Source organism: Phlebotomus argentipes, unplaced genomic scaffold, assembly GCF_947086385.1.
Source record: "Phlebotomus argentipes unplaced genomic scaffold, Phlebotomus argentipes genome assembly scaffold_18, whole genome shotgun sequence".
Lineage (NCBI taxonomy): Eukaryota > Metazoa > Arthropoda > Insecta > Diptera > Psychodidae > Phlebotomus > Phlebotomus argentipes.
The window spans coordinates 5413914-5432308 of record NW_026776177.1 but is presented as its reverse complement, the minus strand read 5'-3'; the positions used below and the strand labels follow the sequence as shown (position 1 = coordinate 5432308).

Sequence of the window (18395 nt, the reverse complement as noted above, 5' to 3'; positions counted from 1 at the left end):
GCCACTTGGAGAGTTCCTCATGAATAAATTCTCCCTGATGCGCCGTGAAAGGCGAGGCGCATTTCAATCGCAAAATGGGATGTTTTTACAGGCGCGAAGGAGGGATTTTAAAACCATATTCACTGCGTGTGTGGAAATAGTGAAGATGTCATTTTAATAAAAAAAAAATCTTTACTGAGAACTTCAATCTCAAGTGTTTTTCTTACAACTCTGAAACATTTTTCGACAATTTCCTCAAAAAGAGGGATTTTATTTCACTGGACAAAAGACACTGTCGTGAATGTGAGAGGAAATTGTTGTTAACGAGAATTGAGAATTACGATAGATTTGACTTTATTTTCTTTAAATCCGAATATCATTTTTTGCTGTTGTTGCTTCATTTATCAATAAATCTCTTCCCTTAATTTTGGTGATTATCTACATATAATACAGATATAAATTACTTTTTATCATAATGCATCAATAAGATCTAGTTAAATGTTGTTTTTTTTATTCCTTTATGCTGTAACTTTTATGTAGTTTACTCAATTGGGAGAAAAAGATGTCTAAGATTATTTTCTTTCTCTCGCAAACACTCTCAATCCTAATACTCCATTATTCATTGGATGAAACTCCGCGCTAAGCCATACAAATATACAAAAGAAGTGCTCATCGTTTTCGGCTCTCTCTCTCTCTCTCGCATTTACTTGCTCCAAACTATCAATAGAATGATAACAGCAACAATAGCAGCCAAGATAAGGGCTATGAATAGCTTCTTTTTTCGCAGTTTGTTCTGCAAGACAGACAAAAAGACGAGATGCTCTTCAGCTCAAAATCGCGCGCAAGTGTTTTGTGGTAGAAGTCACTCACCTGATACTGACTAGCCTTCTTGAGATTCTCCGCTCCCTCGGACACAAACACACTAGTCTGCTCCACGGACGCCTCAATGGAGTCCACCACGTGACCCTGCTCGTACACCATCGCGCCCAGCTTCTTGTAGATCTCATTCACGCCCACAATGTTCTCCTCCAGCTCGCGAATCGTGCGCTCCTGCTCCTCCAGCGCCTGCAGATCGATGTCCTCCTGCATCTGGGCCTGCGTCTGACCGCGACTGCCCGTGACGAAGTTGTCTTCAAAGGGACCGGAAGCTGTGGAATTGTGGCTGCCCGAGTGGGAGCCGGGCGGCTTGGGGATGGCCGAGGAGCGAGCCTGACGGATGGCATTCTTCTCGAAGTCCACCGTCTTGCGCTGCACCACCTGAAAGGCCGTCAGGGCGGACGTAAATTCATCCACAAGGCGATCTCGCTGGATCTTCAAGTGGCGATCCTTGCAGTTGTTCAGATCCTTCAGCAGATTGTCTGTGTCTGTGATCAGCTGCTGTGTGTACGTCCGGATCTGGTGGCTGAAGAGATGCAATGCGAAATATTAGCACAAAATCCTAAATGGGTTTGCATTTCCCCACATGATTAGCCCCCCGTGATGATTGAACTGACTTTTGGGAGAATCAATAATGTCTCATTCACGGTTACACCCTAGAAGCTCATTTAAATAAATAATTAAATTGGTAATGAACTCGGCGACACTCACAGCTGCTGCTTCAGTTCCGGAGAGTCTTGAGCCGTGCCGAACTGATTCACCATTCTCTGCATGGATGAAACTGAAAGAAAAACGTGCACAGACATAAAATAAAGCTATGCAGATCCCCAGCTCACTCTCGCGTGAGCGCTCACCATTCTGGAGGATCTTCTGGATGCTGGTGCCGATGGTTTGGGCCAACTTCTGGAAGTCAGCCTCTCTGCCATTGTTCGTCGAAGCGTACGTTGTCATCTTTACCGTTGATTTTCTCTGGATTACCCACTAGAAACACACCTGAAACCACAACAGCCCCAGTGTTTGATTATTGTTTAGCGCAACCACACCAATATTGATTGCCATTAATCCAATTTTGTAGGAAAATAAGAATCACACAAAGTGAGTCACTCCATTATTATTTTTCCTACGCATTGTCGCAATGGTGGCACAATTTCAGCGTTGATTCTCCACTCTGTACTCACTTGGAATGTCCTGATTTTACGTGAAAATCGTAGGGCAGCTCATAGGGCGCCAGTCAATATGGGAAACACAAGGAAAAAGTTGAATTCTAGGCTGGAAAAATCCCTTAATATTCTTTCGGGAAAAACTGCACAGCGAAAGTGACAAACAAAACGTCAACACTCTTTTCCCGAAGCCAGCGCCCTCTGTGTGTTGAGCGTGGCGGATTTGTGGCAGCGGCGCTGCTGGAGTATGTCAGTTTAGCACAGATTTGTCATTCGCGAGGTGTGGTGTGGATTTTTTCTTCAGGGAGTGAAACTTTAGAGCCCCCAAAGGGTCCACTCATTCAGTGAAAATGACCGGAAGACTGCCAGCGTGCGTTATTGATGTGGGCACTGGGTGAGTAGGCGTGTTTGCGGAAGCGCCACGGCTTCCCATTTGCATCCGGTGTCACTTTCCGGACTCTCCCCTGTGCAGGTACACGAAATTGGGCTTCGCCGCCAACAAGGAGCCCCAGTTCATCATCCCCTCGGCTATTGCCATCAAGGAGAGTGCTCGCGTGGGCGACCAGAATGCGCGGCGTGTGACAAAGGGCGTCGAAGACCTGGACTTCTTCATCGGGGACGAGGCCTTCAATGCCACGGGCTACGCCGTGAAGTATCCGGTGCGACATGGCCTGGTGGAGGACTGGGATCTCATGGAGCGCTTCCTGGAGCAGTGTGTGTTTAAGTATTTGCGCGCCGAGCCGGAGGATCATCACTTCCTGCTGACAGAGCCGCCGCTCAACACGCCGGAGAATCGGGAATACACGGCCGAGATCATGTTTGAGACCTTCAACGTGCCCGGGCTGTACATTGCCGTGCAGGCTGTGCTGGCCCTGGCCGCCAGCTGGGCGTCGCGTCCCGTGGAGGAGCGCACGCTCACGGGCATCGTGGTGGACAGCGGCGACGGCGTGACGCACGTGATTCCCGTGGCGGAGGGCTATGTGATTGGCTCCTGCATCAAGCACATCCCCATCGCGGGCCGCAACATCACCTCCTTCATCCAGAGCCTCCTGCGGGAGCGCGAGGTGGGCATCCCGCCGGAGCAGAGCCTGGAGACGGCCAAGGCGATCAAGGAGAAGTTCTGCTACATTTGTCCGGACATCGCCAAGGAGTTCGCCAAGTACGACACGGAGCCCAGCAAGTGGATCCGCCACTACGAAGGCATCAATGCCGTGACGAAGGCCCCATTCGGCGTCGATGTGGGCTATGAGCGCTTCCTTGGGCCTGAGATTTTCTTCCACCCGGAATTCTCCAATCCCGACTTCACCACGCCTCTGTCCGAAATCGTGGACAATGTGATCCAGAACTGCCCCATCGACGTGAGGCGTCCGCTGTACAACAACATCGTCCTCAGCGGCGGATCCACGATGTTCAGGGACTTCGGCAGGCGCCTTCAGCGCGACATCAAGCGATCCGTGGATCAGCGACTGAGGATCAGCGAGAATTTGAGCGAGGGAAGAATCAAGGTGAGTTGGAGTCTTGCAGGACGTCTTATCGGACGCTGTCTTATTCGATTCGAAGTGGAAAAATGTTGAGTGACTAACGCGCTATCTTTCTCTTCTCTCTTTCTTCTTATCGCGCGCAGCCCAAGCCGATCGATGTGTCCGTCATTTCGCACCACATGCAGAGATACGCGGTGTGGTTCGGCGGAAGCATGTTCGCGGCGATGCCGGAGTTCTACCAGGCCTGCCACACGAAGGCCTCTTATGAGGAGTACGGGCCCAGCATCTGTCGCCACAATCCTGTCTTCGGCACGATGACCTAAGCTGGGCGCGGAGAATCCTCACACATTCCGGGCGCAATAAGAAACAACGCTGGAGCTGCATTTTTTCAACATTTCATCTCTCTCTCTCTCAAGAGAGAGGATTTCCCAGTTTGTAATCCCCAAAAATATAAAAAAAAACAGTGAGGTTTTCTTTGCCGCACCACAAAGTCTGCGACTGTGGAGGACAAAATATAGAGCGAGAGAAGCGCGAAGTGAAAAGAAATAGACGTGTATTTGGAGTTTTAAAATTTTACACATTTAATATTTTTCATCTTCTCACTCTAATTCCCGCTTTCCTTCTTCTTTTACTTCCACTTATAGATAAAATGTTTTTACTGCTGTATTATTATTTTTATATATTAGGATTAATTGTAGTGATTTCTTGAAATCTTACTTTTTCTTCTTCTTCCACAATCAATTATCATTTATTTTTTCTTATGTTTGTGTAAACAAATACAATGAAGAACTTTATCTGCTTAAATATTTTCTTTCTTTTTTTCTCTCTTAACTTCACTATTTATGCAGTTTATGTTTTTTATAAATGTTTTACAACGTGTTATGCACAAGAAAAAAGTCTCTATGAGGGAATAATTCTTATATAATTCATTTCTGACGTCCTTTAAGTTGTACAACTTTACGGGGGGGTTTGTTTTTTTCGCCTACAAAGGGAGGCAAAGAAGTTTTCTTGTTTACTGGAACGAAAAACACACACGCAGAGAGTCTTGAAGCATCTTCACTGGGATGGGAAGAAAATGTGTGTGTGTGTTGGCAAGAAGAAAGTCTTCTACAAAAAACTTCAGTAAAGCCGTTTTAATTGACGTGCAAAGAATAATTCTTGAATTCCGTTAATGAATCACACTCTCATTGACGCTCAAGTCCCAACTCCAGCCCATTGGGAAGATGATCTTCAAAACTCCCTGCCCACGGGATGACTATTCTCACGATCTTAGTAGACACTGGACAGTTTGGGGATTAAAGTTTACAAAAAAATGAAAATCACAAGAGAAACTTACACATCAACGCGAGTCAGAGCTTCTTATGTCAAGTAGTCATTCGCCTCATCCTCCGTGCTCTCATTCTCATCCACATCGGCGTCATTGGGGCGCTCTGGGACGCGAATGTTGGACAGGAAGTCCCTCAGTGCGTCCACGACGGAGTTGAGCGAGTTGCGGAATTCCGTGTAGGATTGAAAGCCTGCCGCCTCGTCGGCGGGTTCATCCGCCTCAGCAGCGGCCCTGTTCGCCCCCGCTGCCGCCCCGGCCGCCGCCCCCGCCGGCTGGTTCATGGAAAAGCTGGGCAGCAGGCTCTGGAAGAACATGGAGAGCGGCGATGTGTTCTGCAGCAGAACGTTGTTCGTGGGCGACAAATTGGGGCGCGTGTAGATGTTGATGGCGTCCTGTGGCGGCAGGGGATCGTACATGAGGATGGGCTCGTTCTCCTTGGCTATGAAGGGCGCCAAAGGGACCTTCTCCTTGTAGTCCGACAGCACGATGTGGCGCAGGATGGCTCGCGGCGGGCTCACGTAGCGCTGTGATCTCTTCGTGGCGAATTCCGCCACGAGTTCATCCTTGGCATCCACGCGATCCAGCACCACGGCCACGTTGCGCTCCAGCCACGGCAGGATCTCAGCGTCGCGCCAGATGACTTTGGAGCGGCAGATGTAGAGCGAGGCGAGTTGTTGCAGAGCCGCCGGCTGACTGCTGGTGGCCAAGGGGCCGAAGTAGCTGTGGGAATTCGCCCTGGAGTCCACCTGAATGGACAGAGCGTCGAGTAGAGGTCTCAGGATTCCGGGGAACATAAGTAGGGCGTACTGAAGAGCCGCATCGGCGCCTGAGCAGTCATCATCTGGAAGACGACACACGCCAGTGTTCCTCAAAGTGTCTCAAGCGACAACAACACAAGAAAAACTCACCTTTGTGGATGAAGAAGAGGGCCAGAGCGTAGGAAAAGGCCATGTTGGGCAGTTGAGACAGATTGTTGGAGCTCTCCCACTCGTTGTACAGCTCCACCAGCCACTCATACTGCTTCGCACGGATGGCATAGTAATCCAGCACCAGGATTACGGCCAGAGGATCATTGACAGGGTCCAGCGCCAGCAGCAGCTTCGACACTTCCAGGGCAGTGCGCGTGCAGGCGCGCGCCTCGAGGTACTGAGCATGCTTGAACAGCACCACGAAGAGCGCCCGGTTCTCCTGGCGGCGATAGTCCAGCCGACACTGCCCGGAAGTGAGGCTGAAGAGGTTGTGGAAGGAGGACTCGAGCGAGAAGATGGCGTGCTCAATCAAATCCGACGCCATGGCGTTGTCCTCGGACATCTTGCACAGCTCACTCAGCTGGATCAGCGAGTCCACGTGGTAGGGCTGCTGGTTGATGATCTGGATGATGTTGTCTGAGTCCATGCTCTCCACGGCGGCCAGGAATTTGTTCTGCAGCTGCCGATACGACGGACTGTGCTCGAATGTGAAGTATGTGACGTGCTTCTCTGGCACACGAGACGTCCCAGCCACTTCGGGGTTCGCCACCACACTCATCGAGATGCCCGTCTTGCCTACCGGAGGCCAGTTCTCCTTCACATTCACCAGCCAGGTGGACTTGAGCGGTCGCTGGCCGCGCGTGTTGCGCCGCTTCGCCTGCTCCGCCTGCACAACACGACAGCCGAACATCCTCTTCATCTCGTATGAGGGATTCAGGTTCTTGTGCTGCACCGACAGCAGCGACTTCCCGGCCACCTCGCAGGCGCTCTTCGACACTGGCGACGCCGGCAACACGTAAGACTCGCCAAAGAGTTTGTCCACCTCCCGGACAGTCTTCGTGATCACGTCAATCTGCAAGGGAGTCAGCAGATGAAGCCACGTCCTCACTTTTACCCGCCAAAGGATACTCACGTCAGCATTGTCCTCTGAGCTACGCCTGTGCGCGCTGGACTGCTTCCCTGCCTTCCTCTTTTTGCGCTTCTTCTTCTTCTTCGCCTGCTCGCAGGCATGAGCATTGCTGGCCGCCGAGGCGTGCTCCGTCTCGTTGTCATCCTCCTTCACCTCGCTCTCCGACGGCGATTGCTGGTTCAGCTGCAAGAGACATTTTCCGGTGACTTCCGGACAGTGTGAGGAAAAATCTCCGCCACTCACCAAATCATAGCGATTGATGTTGAGCTGCTTCTTCTTAGCGCCACCCGAAATCTCCGTGTCCACGTCAGACAGCTGATCGTCCGCCAGCTGCTTGATCTCCAGCTCTTCCCCGTGGAGCTTCTTCAGCACCCGCGATGACATTTCAACCACCTCTTCGCACACGCGTTTCCTGCACAAATCCCACGCTTCCTCGCACGCCCGTTCGCTGTGTCCTCAAGTAATTGTTTTCCAATCAAGCACAACCACTCCTCGCAATTATTTACGCATTTTCACGCCAAAAAAACACCCTATTTTTGCATGCAACTCCGCGCAGCACGTAAAAAAAAACAGGGGCGACTGAGATAATTTCGCCGTGAAACGTCATGGAAACCAAAACATGCGGCGAAAAAGTGTTCTAGCACTTTGCGATACTGGCGCCAATTCGTCATCGTGTGGGCGCAAAGTTAGATACTCCAATATGTAAATTCCGCTTGGAAAATCAAATTGGTTTCTTGTAGGCAATTTTCTCAAGAGATTGCTAAGTATTTTGAGAATTTTTCGCGAGCCTCCCTTTACTGTATTGATTTTGTTCCACATTGCACCCCCAAAGTGCTAGAAATTTTCCCTTGCAAAATGGCGGTGTATGCGGCAATTTTACAGAAGTGAAGAGTGTAATCACGCTGATTTTGCAGTTATTAGGCGTTTTCCTTAAGTTCTCCGACCACCGCGTTGCCCGCGGGTGTTGTATTCTGTGTAAAATTATAAAATAAAAGAGTGTTTCGCGTGTTTGTGCAGTTAAATTGATGTGAAACAGTCACAAGCATTTCCGAGACGCTATAGCTTTGTTTTACTTAAAATCCACAAATTCCCACTATTTCACCATGATGAAAAAGGATAAACCACTCTTTTATGATCCACTGATCATCTCCCGCGTGAAACAGGTGAGACTTTGTGGGTATTTTCGGGGATTTCTGCATGGGTTTAGTGGAGCGGTTGAATTGAGGTTAGATTGATTGTCATTCCCGGTAATAATGTGGGGGTTTTTCTCTCTTTCCGGCCACCTCCGGAGGACAGTACCTGGAAGATAATGTGCACCAGACTTATGTGGATGTTGCCGTGATGGCGCAGGATTTGCAGGACAAGTACAAGGAGTACAACAAGCGCAAACCGGGATCATTCCGGGTGCTTGTCGAGCAAGCGTACAAGACTGTCCTGCACAGCTACGGTCTGGACAGCAATCCCAGCAGTGATGATGACGGTGATGTGAATTCAGACGTGGAGTACATGGAGGACAATCAGCAGAAGCAGGATCCCATGAATGACGCCCTCCAGTCACTGTATATGAACAACAAGGGCAAACGCGCGCCCGCGACCACAATTTCGCAGGGCGACGACTTGATAAACATCAGCAGTGACGAGAGTGGTGACGAGTCAGCGTCCAAGAAACACCCCATTCTTGCCAAAGTCACGCCGGACATCATTGTCACGAAGCTTCAGAAGGCTGGCGAGCTGCAGAAGCCACAAATCGCCTCGAAGACCGCCGATTCTGACGCCAATCAAGGCCCGGCGTCGAAGAAGCGAAAGGTCGACGCGCCGGCTGATCTCAAGAACGGACCGCGAAGCGATGTGGCGATTGAGAAGAAGAGTGAGAGTCAGGAGTTGCCTGATGGCCAGGATGCTGTGGCTCAGGCGCTGAAGATGCGCAAGAACAAGAAAGATGCCGCTGTGAAGCACTCAACGGTGACTTTTGAGAATTTCGGCGGCAATGAGAAGATCCTCAAGGAGATCTGCGAAGTGTTGCTCTATTTCAAGCGTCCGCGAGTGTGCAGATACATTGGGATGTCGCCACCGAAGGGATTGCTGCTCCACGGACCGCCGGGATCGGGAAAGACTCTCCTGGCTCATGCCATTGCAGGGGTGAGTATTTGAAGCCACTCTTCCATTGCCTGTACTGACGCTCTTCTCTTCCTCTTTCAGCAACTCAACGTTCCCATGATGGAAATCGCTGCTCCTGAGTTTGTTACCGGCATTTCTGGAGATTCTGAGGCTCGCATCCGGCGCATCTTCGATCAAGTGGTGGCGGTGGCGCCTTGTGTGCTCTTCATTGATGAGATTGACGTGATTTCGGCGCACAGGAACAATGCCCAGAAGGACATGGAGCGTCGAATTGTGGCGCAGCTGATCATCAGTATGGACAGTCTAGACAAGGTGCCGAATGGCGATCAAGTGCTGGTGATCGGAGCCACGAGTCGCGTGGAGGTGTTGGATCCGGCATTGCGTCGTGGCGGACGATTTGACATGGAGATTTGTCTGGGCATTCCCGATCGCCAAGCCAGGGCGGACATCCTGTCTGTGATCTGTGACAAGATGACACTGGAGCGTCCGTTTGACTTTGACGCTCTGGCTGCCCTCACGCCGGGCTTCGTGGGTGTGGATTTGGTGACGCTGTCAATCACAGCCGCGAGGGTGGCGTTCATGAAGGTGATCATTGCGAAGGAGGGCAAAGCATTCCTTCAGAAGTATTCGAAGAGTCAAGAGGAGGTGACAAATCTCATGCCGGTGGTGAATTTGACCGATGAGACAATTCTCATGGATGTGGATGATGTGACATCGTCCACGAAGGAGGATAAGATCCCAGACACACCACAGATTGTCATTGATGACGAGGAGATGCCGGAGAAGGTCAATGAGAAACCCAAAGATGTACCAGTTGAGGAGATAAAGGAGAATGGAAGTGCGGAGAATAATGTTGAGTCGACAAATCCCGATGAGGCGGAGAAAGGAGATAAACCACTGGACACTGCCACAGAGAATCCGCCAGTTGTGGAGCCAAAACAGGCAGAAGAGGCGGTTCAGGAAGTGCAGAAAGTTGCCGAGGAGGAAGTGAAGAATGGCAATGTTACCTGCAATTCTGCACAATCCTCCAATGATGTCGAGACATTGCCAGTGAAAGTGACTGAAGATGTTCCTCCGAAGGAGACTTGTGAATCCAGTGTGAATTCCTCAGAAACACTGGCCGAGACTCTGCTGAAGGATCCGAAATTCCGCCTGCAACTCTCGCTCAGTGAGATGCTGAATCTGCTGAGCAAAGATACATCGATTACGCAGAGTGACCTGAAGGACTTCTGTATCACCATGCAGGACTTCGAGGAGGCGCTGAAGACCACACAGCCCGTGGCGAAGCGCGAGGGCTTCATCACGGTGCCCAATGTCACGTGGCAGGACATTGGATCGCTGTGGGGCATTCGGGAGGAGTTGAAGCTCGCCGTGACGTCGTCTGTGAAGTATCCGAAGAAGCTGAAGGCGCTAAAGCTCGAGCCATCGTGCGGAGTGCTGCTCTGCGGACCGCCGGGCTGTGGGAAGACGCTGCTGGCCAAGGCGGTGGCCAATGAGGCGGGCATCAATTTTATCTCAGTGAAGGGACCGGAACTGCTCAACATGTACGTGGGCGAGAGCGAGAGGGCTGTGCGACAGTGTTTCCAACGTGCCAGATATTCGGCTCCGTGTGTCATCTTCTTCGATGAGTTCGATGCGCTGTGTCCGAAGCGCTCCAATCGGACGGAGAACACGGGAGCCGCTCGTGTGGTGAATCAGTTGCTGACGGAGATGGACGGAATGGAGGACAGGAAGGGTGTTTTCGTCCTGGCGGCCACAAATAGACCAGATATGATTGATTCGGCTGTGCTGCGACCGGGACGCTTCGATAAGATTCTCTTTGTGGGCATTCCAAATCAGTGTGATCGAGAAGACATTCTCAAGGCGCTGACAAAGGTGAGAGATTTGTGGATTGTTTGAAGGATGAGAAGAGGATTTAATTACTGTTTCTCTTGCAGAATGGCACAGAACCTCGTCTGGCTGATGATGTGGTGTTTGAGGAATTAGCCGCGCAGTCAGAAGGATACACAGGAGCGGACTTGGCCGGACTGGTGAGACAGGCGAGCATGAAGGCGTTCAAGGAATCTCTGACGACAGATAGTAGCGATTCGGACGATATTAAAGTGACCAGAGACAATTTCATGCAGGCTTTCACAGAAACCAAACCTTCAGTCTCACAAGAGGTGAATTTCTGACAAATTGAGTCTCTTTTTCAGTCAAATCAAGTCATTTTTCTTCCCTCTTCATTTCACAGGAGAAGGAGAATTATGAGAGACTTCGAGTCCAGTATTCGTCGCTATCGGGATAGAGAGAGAGAGAGAGAAAAGGTGGCCATAATTAAGAATTGGGAGGAGATTCATGACGGAAGAACAGTTGAAGGTATGATTTAGAGATTTTAGTGAAAGATTGCGAAGGAGCGTGAGATCATTTTGTTGATTTAATGTGAATTTGACACGATACTGAAGGACAAACATGAAATAAATCAATCATTTGGTATTTCTACTCTGTTACCGTTGATTTATTTTAATATCTTGTCTTGCCTTGCGCTGACTTTGGGTGGTTTTTCTTTTCGGGCGAGTGGCACGAGATTTATCATCACAACTGCAATTTGACCGCGATGTTGCTCCGGGCGCACAAAAAGCGGCTGGGGAGAGTGTTTGGGATCCACCCATGCCAGATTGATTTTGTATCTGGAGGCTAGAGAGCGATGGAAGTTGTTTGCATGCGAAATGTGTTGTGGAAAGGCAGGGAATTTCCCTCCCCACAAACCAGCAGCTAATTTTCCCACTCGTGCGCGGCGAGGGGAGCAGAGCGAGAGTAAACAGTTTACAAAGTTTTATTGTGGCACACAAAAGCATTCTTCGTCGCGGGGCTTTTAGCACTTGTTTCCGCCACTTGACTTGAAAATTGCCACGAGGGTGGATGTCATGATGGAATCATCCCCATCATTAGCTGTGTAAAAAGCATTATTGTGCGCCTCCGCTGGGCCGAGTGGGAGAATCTCTCTCTCTGTGTTGTGCCTCGAGGGCGGCACCTCCGCTTTGCATAAAGTGATGAATAAAATATGAATGACAGGGAGTAATTAAATTGCCAATGTGTGCTGATCCAGCGAGGGTTTGGGGGCGGGGAGACTCTTAAAATTCACATGATTTCCCATCGTGTGTGACCTCCGGGGGTGTAATTGGATTTTGCCACCCGCAAAACTGTGTTTGGGAATTGCAATCTAACCAGATATTACTTGTTTTGGGGATGAATTCCATCTCACCACTGGAGAATTGCTGAAAGGGTAGATGAAAGATTTCATTGAGAATTCATATCTTGACCAATTGGAATACAATCAGCCAAAAGGCAGATAATATGCCTTCAAGACACTTCTGAACGTCTTTAAAGGCATTTTCTATCGCCTTTTAGACTTAAAAGAGGTTCAATCTCTTCAAATGCTCAGATTTCAGATCGTAAGAAATGATCTTAATGTCTTAGGATTTATTCATGAACAATTTCTCTCCTGATTTCCTAGTTTTATCTTCACAAAATACCTAGAAAAATTCTTATCAAATTGTGAGATGATGAAAACCAGAGGGCTGAGTCTTGAAATTCGTCAAAATCAGAATCAGTGGAAATTGACTGATTTTGAGAAATTTGCGAGTCTTGAGTAAAAATCAGTCAGAAACCGAGTCAAAATTGGCTCAAAATCAATAAACTCGTGTTGACATGAGAACATCGAGTCAACACGATTGCTCAATGTCTCAATTTTAAGATTTTACTTCAATTAGAGTATCAAATTGCCATCGATGGCATCGGAAATGGATAATAGAATAATTATTTTAATTGTTCTTAATATTATATTGATAATTTTCCTTATTATTGCTGAGATAAAAGTATTTCTTTTCTTGCGCTCGCGTAAGAGGCTCAGAGACGGAAAATAATTTCTTTCCGTGCGCTCTACCTAGTCCCTCAGAGTCCCTCTTTGCAGTGTCGAGGCAACGATAATCCCAATTTTATTATGTCATCTATAATCCTTGCCATAAACATTTTCAGTTTTGAAGGTTTCTTTAATTGGATGGAATTCCCAAATTCTTCGCCCTTTGCTTAGTGCTTAAGTCTCATGAATCAATGAATCAATGAACTGAACATGTGAACATATAAGACAAATCCAAGTGTAATCAAAAGATGAACAATTGGTTCAACAAAAAAAATGGATGGAGAAATTTTTGCAAAGGGGAGGAAGTCGATCCCCATCTCGTGGGGCACCTCAAGATCACTCGCAGAAGTCTCATTCTGCTCCTGGGACTTCTCGTATAACCGCAGGAGAACATCTGTATGTTAATAATGCACATTATTCACATATTTGTCGCCCGAGGGTTAATTTTGAGCCTTCTTAAGGCGTGGGCAGACACCCCATGATGATTCTTTGGGGGTAAAAGTTAAGTTTGAGAAGCATTTTTATCATTTTCTGCCTCAAACACCTCAACTTGGCTCAAATCAAAACAACAATATGACGTTTCTGCCTGCGTTCCGAAAGCATTTCCCCTCCCGAAAAATTCCGAAGGCTGTTTTTGACTCAAGACTCACGAAACTTTTAAAATTGTGATCATGTCAACAAGTTAAAAATCGATGAGGTTCTGTTGATTCTGATTTTGATCATTTTCAAGACTCAGCCCTCAGGTTTAAAATCTTCTTAGACTGCTGGAACTAATTTAAATCCTTTCAAACTTAGAAATGCGTACACAAGTGATGAATTCTGCTGATAAAAAAATAAAATATTTACAGTTTCAATAAAAATTTTAATGATTTTGAGGATTGAAATCAATCACATAACCTAGAAAAGCGATCAAATTGATTTTTCTTAGCAGAATAATTGAGAAATTGCCTCTAATTGTTAAAACAGAAGCTTTTGCCGTGCAAATATTCTAAATATTTCACCACTTCCAATTCCCAACACTTCTTTTAAAGCTGTACACTACTTCTGGTTATAATATCTGCCCCTTGCAATATCGCAAGTGTTTGACGATAAAGTGTGCTGAGCAGTGCGAAATAAAATCTCGTCCGACTGTATTTATTTCCTTTCAACTCTGTGTCTTTGTCACTGAATTCTCAGTGGATTAGCAGAATCAGTGGCACCTCTATGAGTCTCATAGTAATTGCATTCGACGCGAGAAGTGTCGTAGTCCGATTTGAGGATTTCCTCCAAAATTGCCAATTACAATTTGTCTGGGTGGAATTTGATTGATCCTCTCACGGCCGGAGAATCAATCACCACGTCTCGATCGGGCCGTGACACGGTCCCAGCGGACCAAAAGAGAGCCTGAGCATCGCTCAGCGGAATGTCTCTATTCCGTGTCCTGATTCCCGAAGGGGGAAGAGATAACGCAGCGTGGCTGAGACGAATCGTGAACGATGACTTCCCACACGATTGTTTGCACGGCACGCGACCAAAGAAGGAAGTGAATCGAATTGCTCAACAAATGCTGACATCCGTTTTGGCGGCAATTACAAGACGCTTTTCCTCCCTGTTCTTCCCATTGATAGGGACTTTAGAGTCCAGGAGAGATGTTGAGGATGAGGTCGCGATAGAATTTTTGATAAAGTAGCGAGACACCCTCATGATTAACCATGATATTATTCAACTTTTTCCTCAGCCACTGTCGCAATCTTGTGATTTATTTCGCATCAATTCATTAAAGGCTGAGACTGTGCGAGAATCATCCCCGAATACAGACGGAATATGTTAACGAGGATTCCCATAAATCCATTTAGAACTTAACAAACACACCCCAAAACAGGCGACCCTCTCGGCGTTCAGCACAATGAATATGGATCGGTTGCATTTACGGATCAGGCAGATAATTAAATCATAACCCTTGTTCACGGTTCAGGCTTGAGCATCGCGCCGGAGAGAGAAAATGTGATGAGCAGAGGAAGTGATTCGGGGCGATAGAGGGGAAAAAATTAAATATGAAATCACAAGTAATCTGTTTTAGAGATTCTGCATTTTAAGCTCATTTCTGACGATGTGCAAATTATTAATCAAATTATCGCGGCTTCCCTTCAAACTGGATGGAAACTCATTTTGGGATTTGCCGTCTTTTTTTTCTCTTCCACGCCGAAATAAATGCGGGGAAATTTCCAATATATCTATTGATGAGGAAGAGCACCTGATTACGTATGGAAATGTGATTGGAAAATGTTGATTTTGCTCCCTCTGACAAAGGCAAAAATATTCTCTCTCTTACATTCCTGCGCGGCCCTTCCGGCATCCTTGAAAGAGCAGATCCTTCGACTGCACTGACAGAGGATTTCACATCGATTTTGCATGAATAAATTTACACATCGATATTTGTTCTATCGTCTTCCGCTCTGATGAATCAAAAGAAATGTTTTATTAATGAGCCACTCGTCGTTCTTATCGCCTCACGGAAGTACTTTTCTGCCACTTCTTCCGCATCTTTCGCCAAAGGATTGAAGCGCGCCAAAGTTGTGGCTGGAATAGGAGATGCAATCAAGATATTTGCGAGGACTTCCTTCCGCTCAATTACGCCCCACTTTTTCCTTTCGTCCTCTCGTGGGCATAAATCAGACGAGAAATATTCCTCAACATATGTGGAAGACTTTTAAAATATTTTCTCCCTCGCCACCATCAATCTGACTCATCATCTATTAAATGGAAAGTTTTTCCGTGAAATGCGTGTTGAAACAAAGTGCCAAATCATCCATTGGCGGAAGAAGTTTCTTGCGAATCAATGCATGACATGCAAATTGTGTCAAAGAAAGAATCAAGGGAAAGATATTATGGTCAGAAGTGGTGTACAGCTCAGCAGAAGTATTCAAAAGTTACAAAGAATTATTCTTCGCATCATTTTAGGTTATGCGATTAATTTAAGACGAACTTTGTCACTAAATAACCGTCGAAATCATTCATTTTTGCGCTTAAGCTGGTATAATTAACAATTTACGCAATTTACTAATATAATAGTAAATGAAATCTGATGAAGATCACAAGCATTCAGTGTTAAGAAGTATTAATTGCAACTAAGATTGATTATAACCTATAAAAATTGTTTCAGGGTAGAAAATTGCCTATTTTAACAGCTGTTTGATTGAATTTCTACACAAAAATAGCAAATTTCAGCTCATTTCCGATTTAAAAAAGTTTAATAGATTTAGATTTCAAAGATTCCAAAAAAAATTCTTTCAAGGATTCGTATAGATATCCTTATGATAATTTCTAGGTTATGTTCCGGAGTGCATCGAAAAGAGCGATTTAAAATTGAATCACATCAAAATATCCACTGGTGACTTGAAATATTTGTAAATTACTGTTTCTTTGTAAGTTTTCAGGCTTATAAAAGTAAAAAATTGTGTCTTTTTAGGATAAAGACTCCTAAATTTGAGCTTATGTTGCTTTGAGCGGTTGAAAAAATGTATGAAGATCCGAAAAAGGTGAAGAAAATGAGGAAAACTCATGCTTTAAACACTGCCAAAGTTCTGAGAATGTGTTTTGCCGTATTATTTCCCCCTTGCAAAGTATAAAGAAAAATTAAATTTTTCTATCTTAGACAAAGAGTTGGTGAAACGCTGCGGTTTTTTCCCCATTCAGCTTTCCTATCGGAGTTTCGAAAGAAGTCTTTTTTTGGCAGTGAGAAAAATTAAATCGTCTGACGAGTGCGAAATAATGAGTTTCTGATGAACGAAGACTGAAGCGACCATAAATTCTCATCACGTCTTGGGTGAAGTGGACCGAATGGACGGACGAGTGGGAGGCGGAGGAGGAGGAGAGAGTCCTTCCAGTCGAGCTGAAAGATGTGATTTTCACATGTTTATGGAATTTACTTGCCCTGCCGCAAATTTAATTCCATGGGCAATCTGAAGGCTCTTTGCGCAAGAAGTTGCTCGAGTGATAAGCCGATAGGCGATTGAGGGACATCTTGGGTCGCTTTCAGCCACTTCACAGTAATCAATTTCCACGGGAATTGCGCCCAACCCCATTTGAGAGACATTTGAGTGGGAGATTGTAACATGGCAAAATCCCCTAATTGCTCCCCTCAAATCTCATACATCATCTTTCTTCGGTTTTTCGTCAAGCGATATGATAACATTGTGAAGAATTCGTCGGGGGAGAGGAGAACAATTCGCCCAATGATTAAATGTCCCCCGATCTTCATCCCATTTTAATTCACTTTATTCCACACTCTACCATCATTTGTGCTAAATACACTCTTGCCGGGGAGGATTATTAACAAGAGTGTTCACAATTTGCACCCCTGTTTTCGCCCCGAGAGATGACAATGCCACGCTCTCTCTCTCTCTCTCTCTCTGTCCCTCAAACAGAGATTCCTCACACCCTTCGTCCTGAGGGATGTTGTCGGTGAAGGGACACATTATTAATATTTTAATCTGTTCTTTCACCTTATCTCTGACTTCATTCGTTCCACAAAGCGCACAATTTATGCTCTGATTCTAATGACGGCGCCGATAAGAGATCTCTCAAAGTGAGAGAAATGCAAATTGGGAACGAGGGGACATCAAATCATGCACTGTCAATCTGAATTTAAAAGTCGTCCAGTCGGCCACAATTTAAAATAAAAAAAAACCATATCTAGCACTCCGTGAAATCAGCAATTTATTCGAATTTGTGCCTCAGACGCAATTTCAATAAATTGCACTACAAACTGGGAAATCCAACCATGGGGAAAGCGTTAAATTTCTTGTATTTCACGCCCGGAAAGCCACAAAATTCAATGGGTGTTATGGGCTAAAAAGTGTCTTATCGAGTACGCTTTTCTTCAATTGCCCGTCGAGAGCTTCTCGACGGCGCAAAAGTGGTGAAATCGAAGCTCCTCTGCAGTTTATTCGACTGTGACAATGATAAGACGGGCGAACGTTGAATTTTAAAGCCCCAAACTTGGGCCGTAAATCAACATTTTGGCGATTGCAAGTGAGTGAAATTCAATCGCCACGCGCGATGAGGTGAAAAGTGCTAGATTACCTACAAAACTCTGAGGGTTGCATCGCCGGGATGATGAATAAAGTCATAATGAGTTCAGCCAACTACCATATTGCGCTCTCTTCGCCATGCTAACATATGCACTAGTGGTCGCTACGGGGTATTTAATTCCCCATTGAGAACATGAAAGGCACCCCTCCTGGGCTGGTGTGGTGGTGGTTGAGCGTCACAATTGCTCTACTTTGCAATTTGCCCGAACAGGGCTCGACAGAGAGTCTGGCAAATCCCACGAGCCAAAGACTGGGAATGTTGGCTCGAATTGACTCACCCTGTGTTCGTCTGAGTGCAACAAATATACTCCTGGATATTTACTTTGAGGGTTTTCCGTGCACCCTCCCAATTGCGGAATCTCCCTCTTGCGCCATCCTTAAATGGTTTAAGTTAACCTAACACCTGTTCCATGTACAACAAAAGATTCATTTTTGCTGGTGGCTGTGCGATGAAACTGGGGTGAAGTCTTGAGAGTCTCTCTCTCTCGAAAAAGGGATTGAAGACAGCGGGAAATTCCAATAAAACACTGATTTAATGAACTTCTTGTGTGAATATTTAAGTGGGTTCATCGTGAAACTCAATCGAAGCGTCAGAAGATCAAC

The 18395-nt window shown here is 46.5% G+C and overlaps 4 protein-coding genes across 4 annotated transcripts; 2 read left to right on the top strand and 2 right to left on the bottom strand.

Moving 5' to 3' along the window:
* Positions 1-480: 480 nt before the first annotated feature.
* LOC132259404 (syntaxin-7) lies at positions 481-2152 on the bottom strand. The gene is made up of 5 exons (XM_059757026.1): positions 2034-2152; positions 1710-1848; positions 1567-1636; positions 850-1381; positions 481-772 (listed from the first exon to the last, which is right to left on the bottom strand). The coding sequence occupies exons 2-5, from the start codon at positions 1804-1806 to the stop codon at positions 683-685; spliced, it is 789 nt and encodes a 262-aa protein (XP_059613009.1). The 5' UTR covers positions 1807-1848; positions 2034-2152; the 3' UTR covers positions 481-682.
* Positions 2153-2250: 98 nt separating this feature from the next.
* LOC132259403 (actin-related protein 3) lies at positions 2251-4067 on the top strand. Its single transcript, XM_059757025.1, has 3 exons — positions 2251-2409; positions 2488-3520; positions 3640-4067. Exons 1-3 carry the CDS (start codon positions 2366-2368, stop codon positions 3817-3819), a joined length of 1257 nt encoding a protein of 418 aa, XP_059613008.1. The 5' UTR covers positions 2251-2365; the 3' UTR covers positions 3820-4067.
* Positions 4068-4507: 440 nt separating this feature from the next.
* Positions 4508-7292, bottom strand: LOC132259402 (ribosome quality control complex subunit TCF25). The gene is made up of 4 exons (XM_059757024.1): positions 6945-7292; positions 6705-6884; positions 5732-6644; positions 4508-5664 (listed from the first exon to the last, which is right to left on the bottom strand). Exons 1-4 carry the CDS (start codon positions 7083-7085, stop codon positions 4856-4858), a joined length of 2043 nt encoding a protein of 680 aa, XP_059613007.1. The 5' UTR covers positions 7086-7292; the 3' UTR covers positions 4508-4855.
* A 176-nt stretch (positions 7293-7468) lies between these two features.
* Positions 7469-11300, top strand: LOC132260172 (nuclear valosin-containing protein-like). Its single transcript, XM_059758135.1, has 5 exons — positions 7469-7864; positions 7998-8840; positions 8901-10694; positions 10757-10981; positions 11053-11300. The coding sequence occupies exons 1-5, from the start codon at positions 7805-7807 to the stop codon at positions 11104-11106; spliced, it is 2976 nt and encodes a 991-aa protein (XP_059614118.1). The 5' UTR covers positions 7469-7804; the 3' UTR covers positions 11107-11300.
* Positions 11301-18395: the final 7095 nt, after the last annotated feature.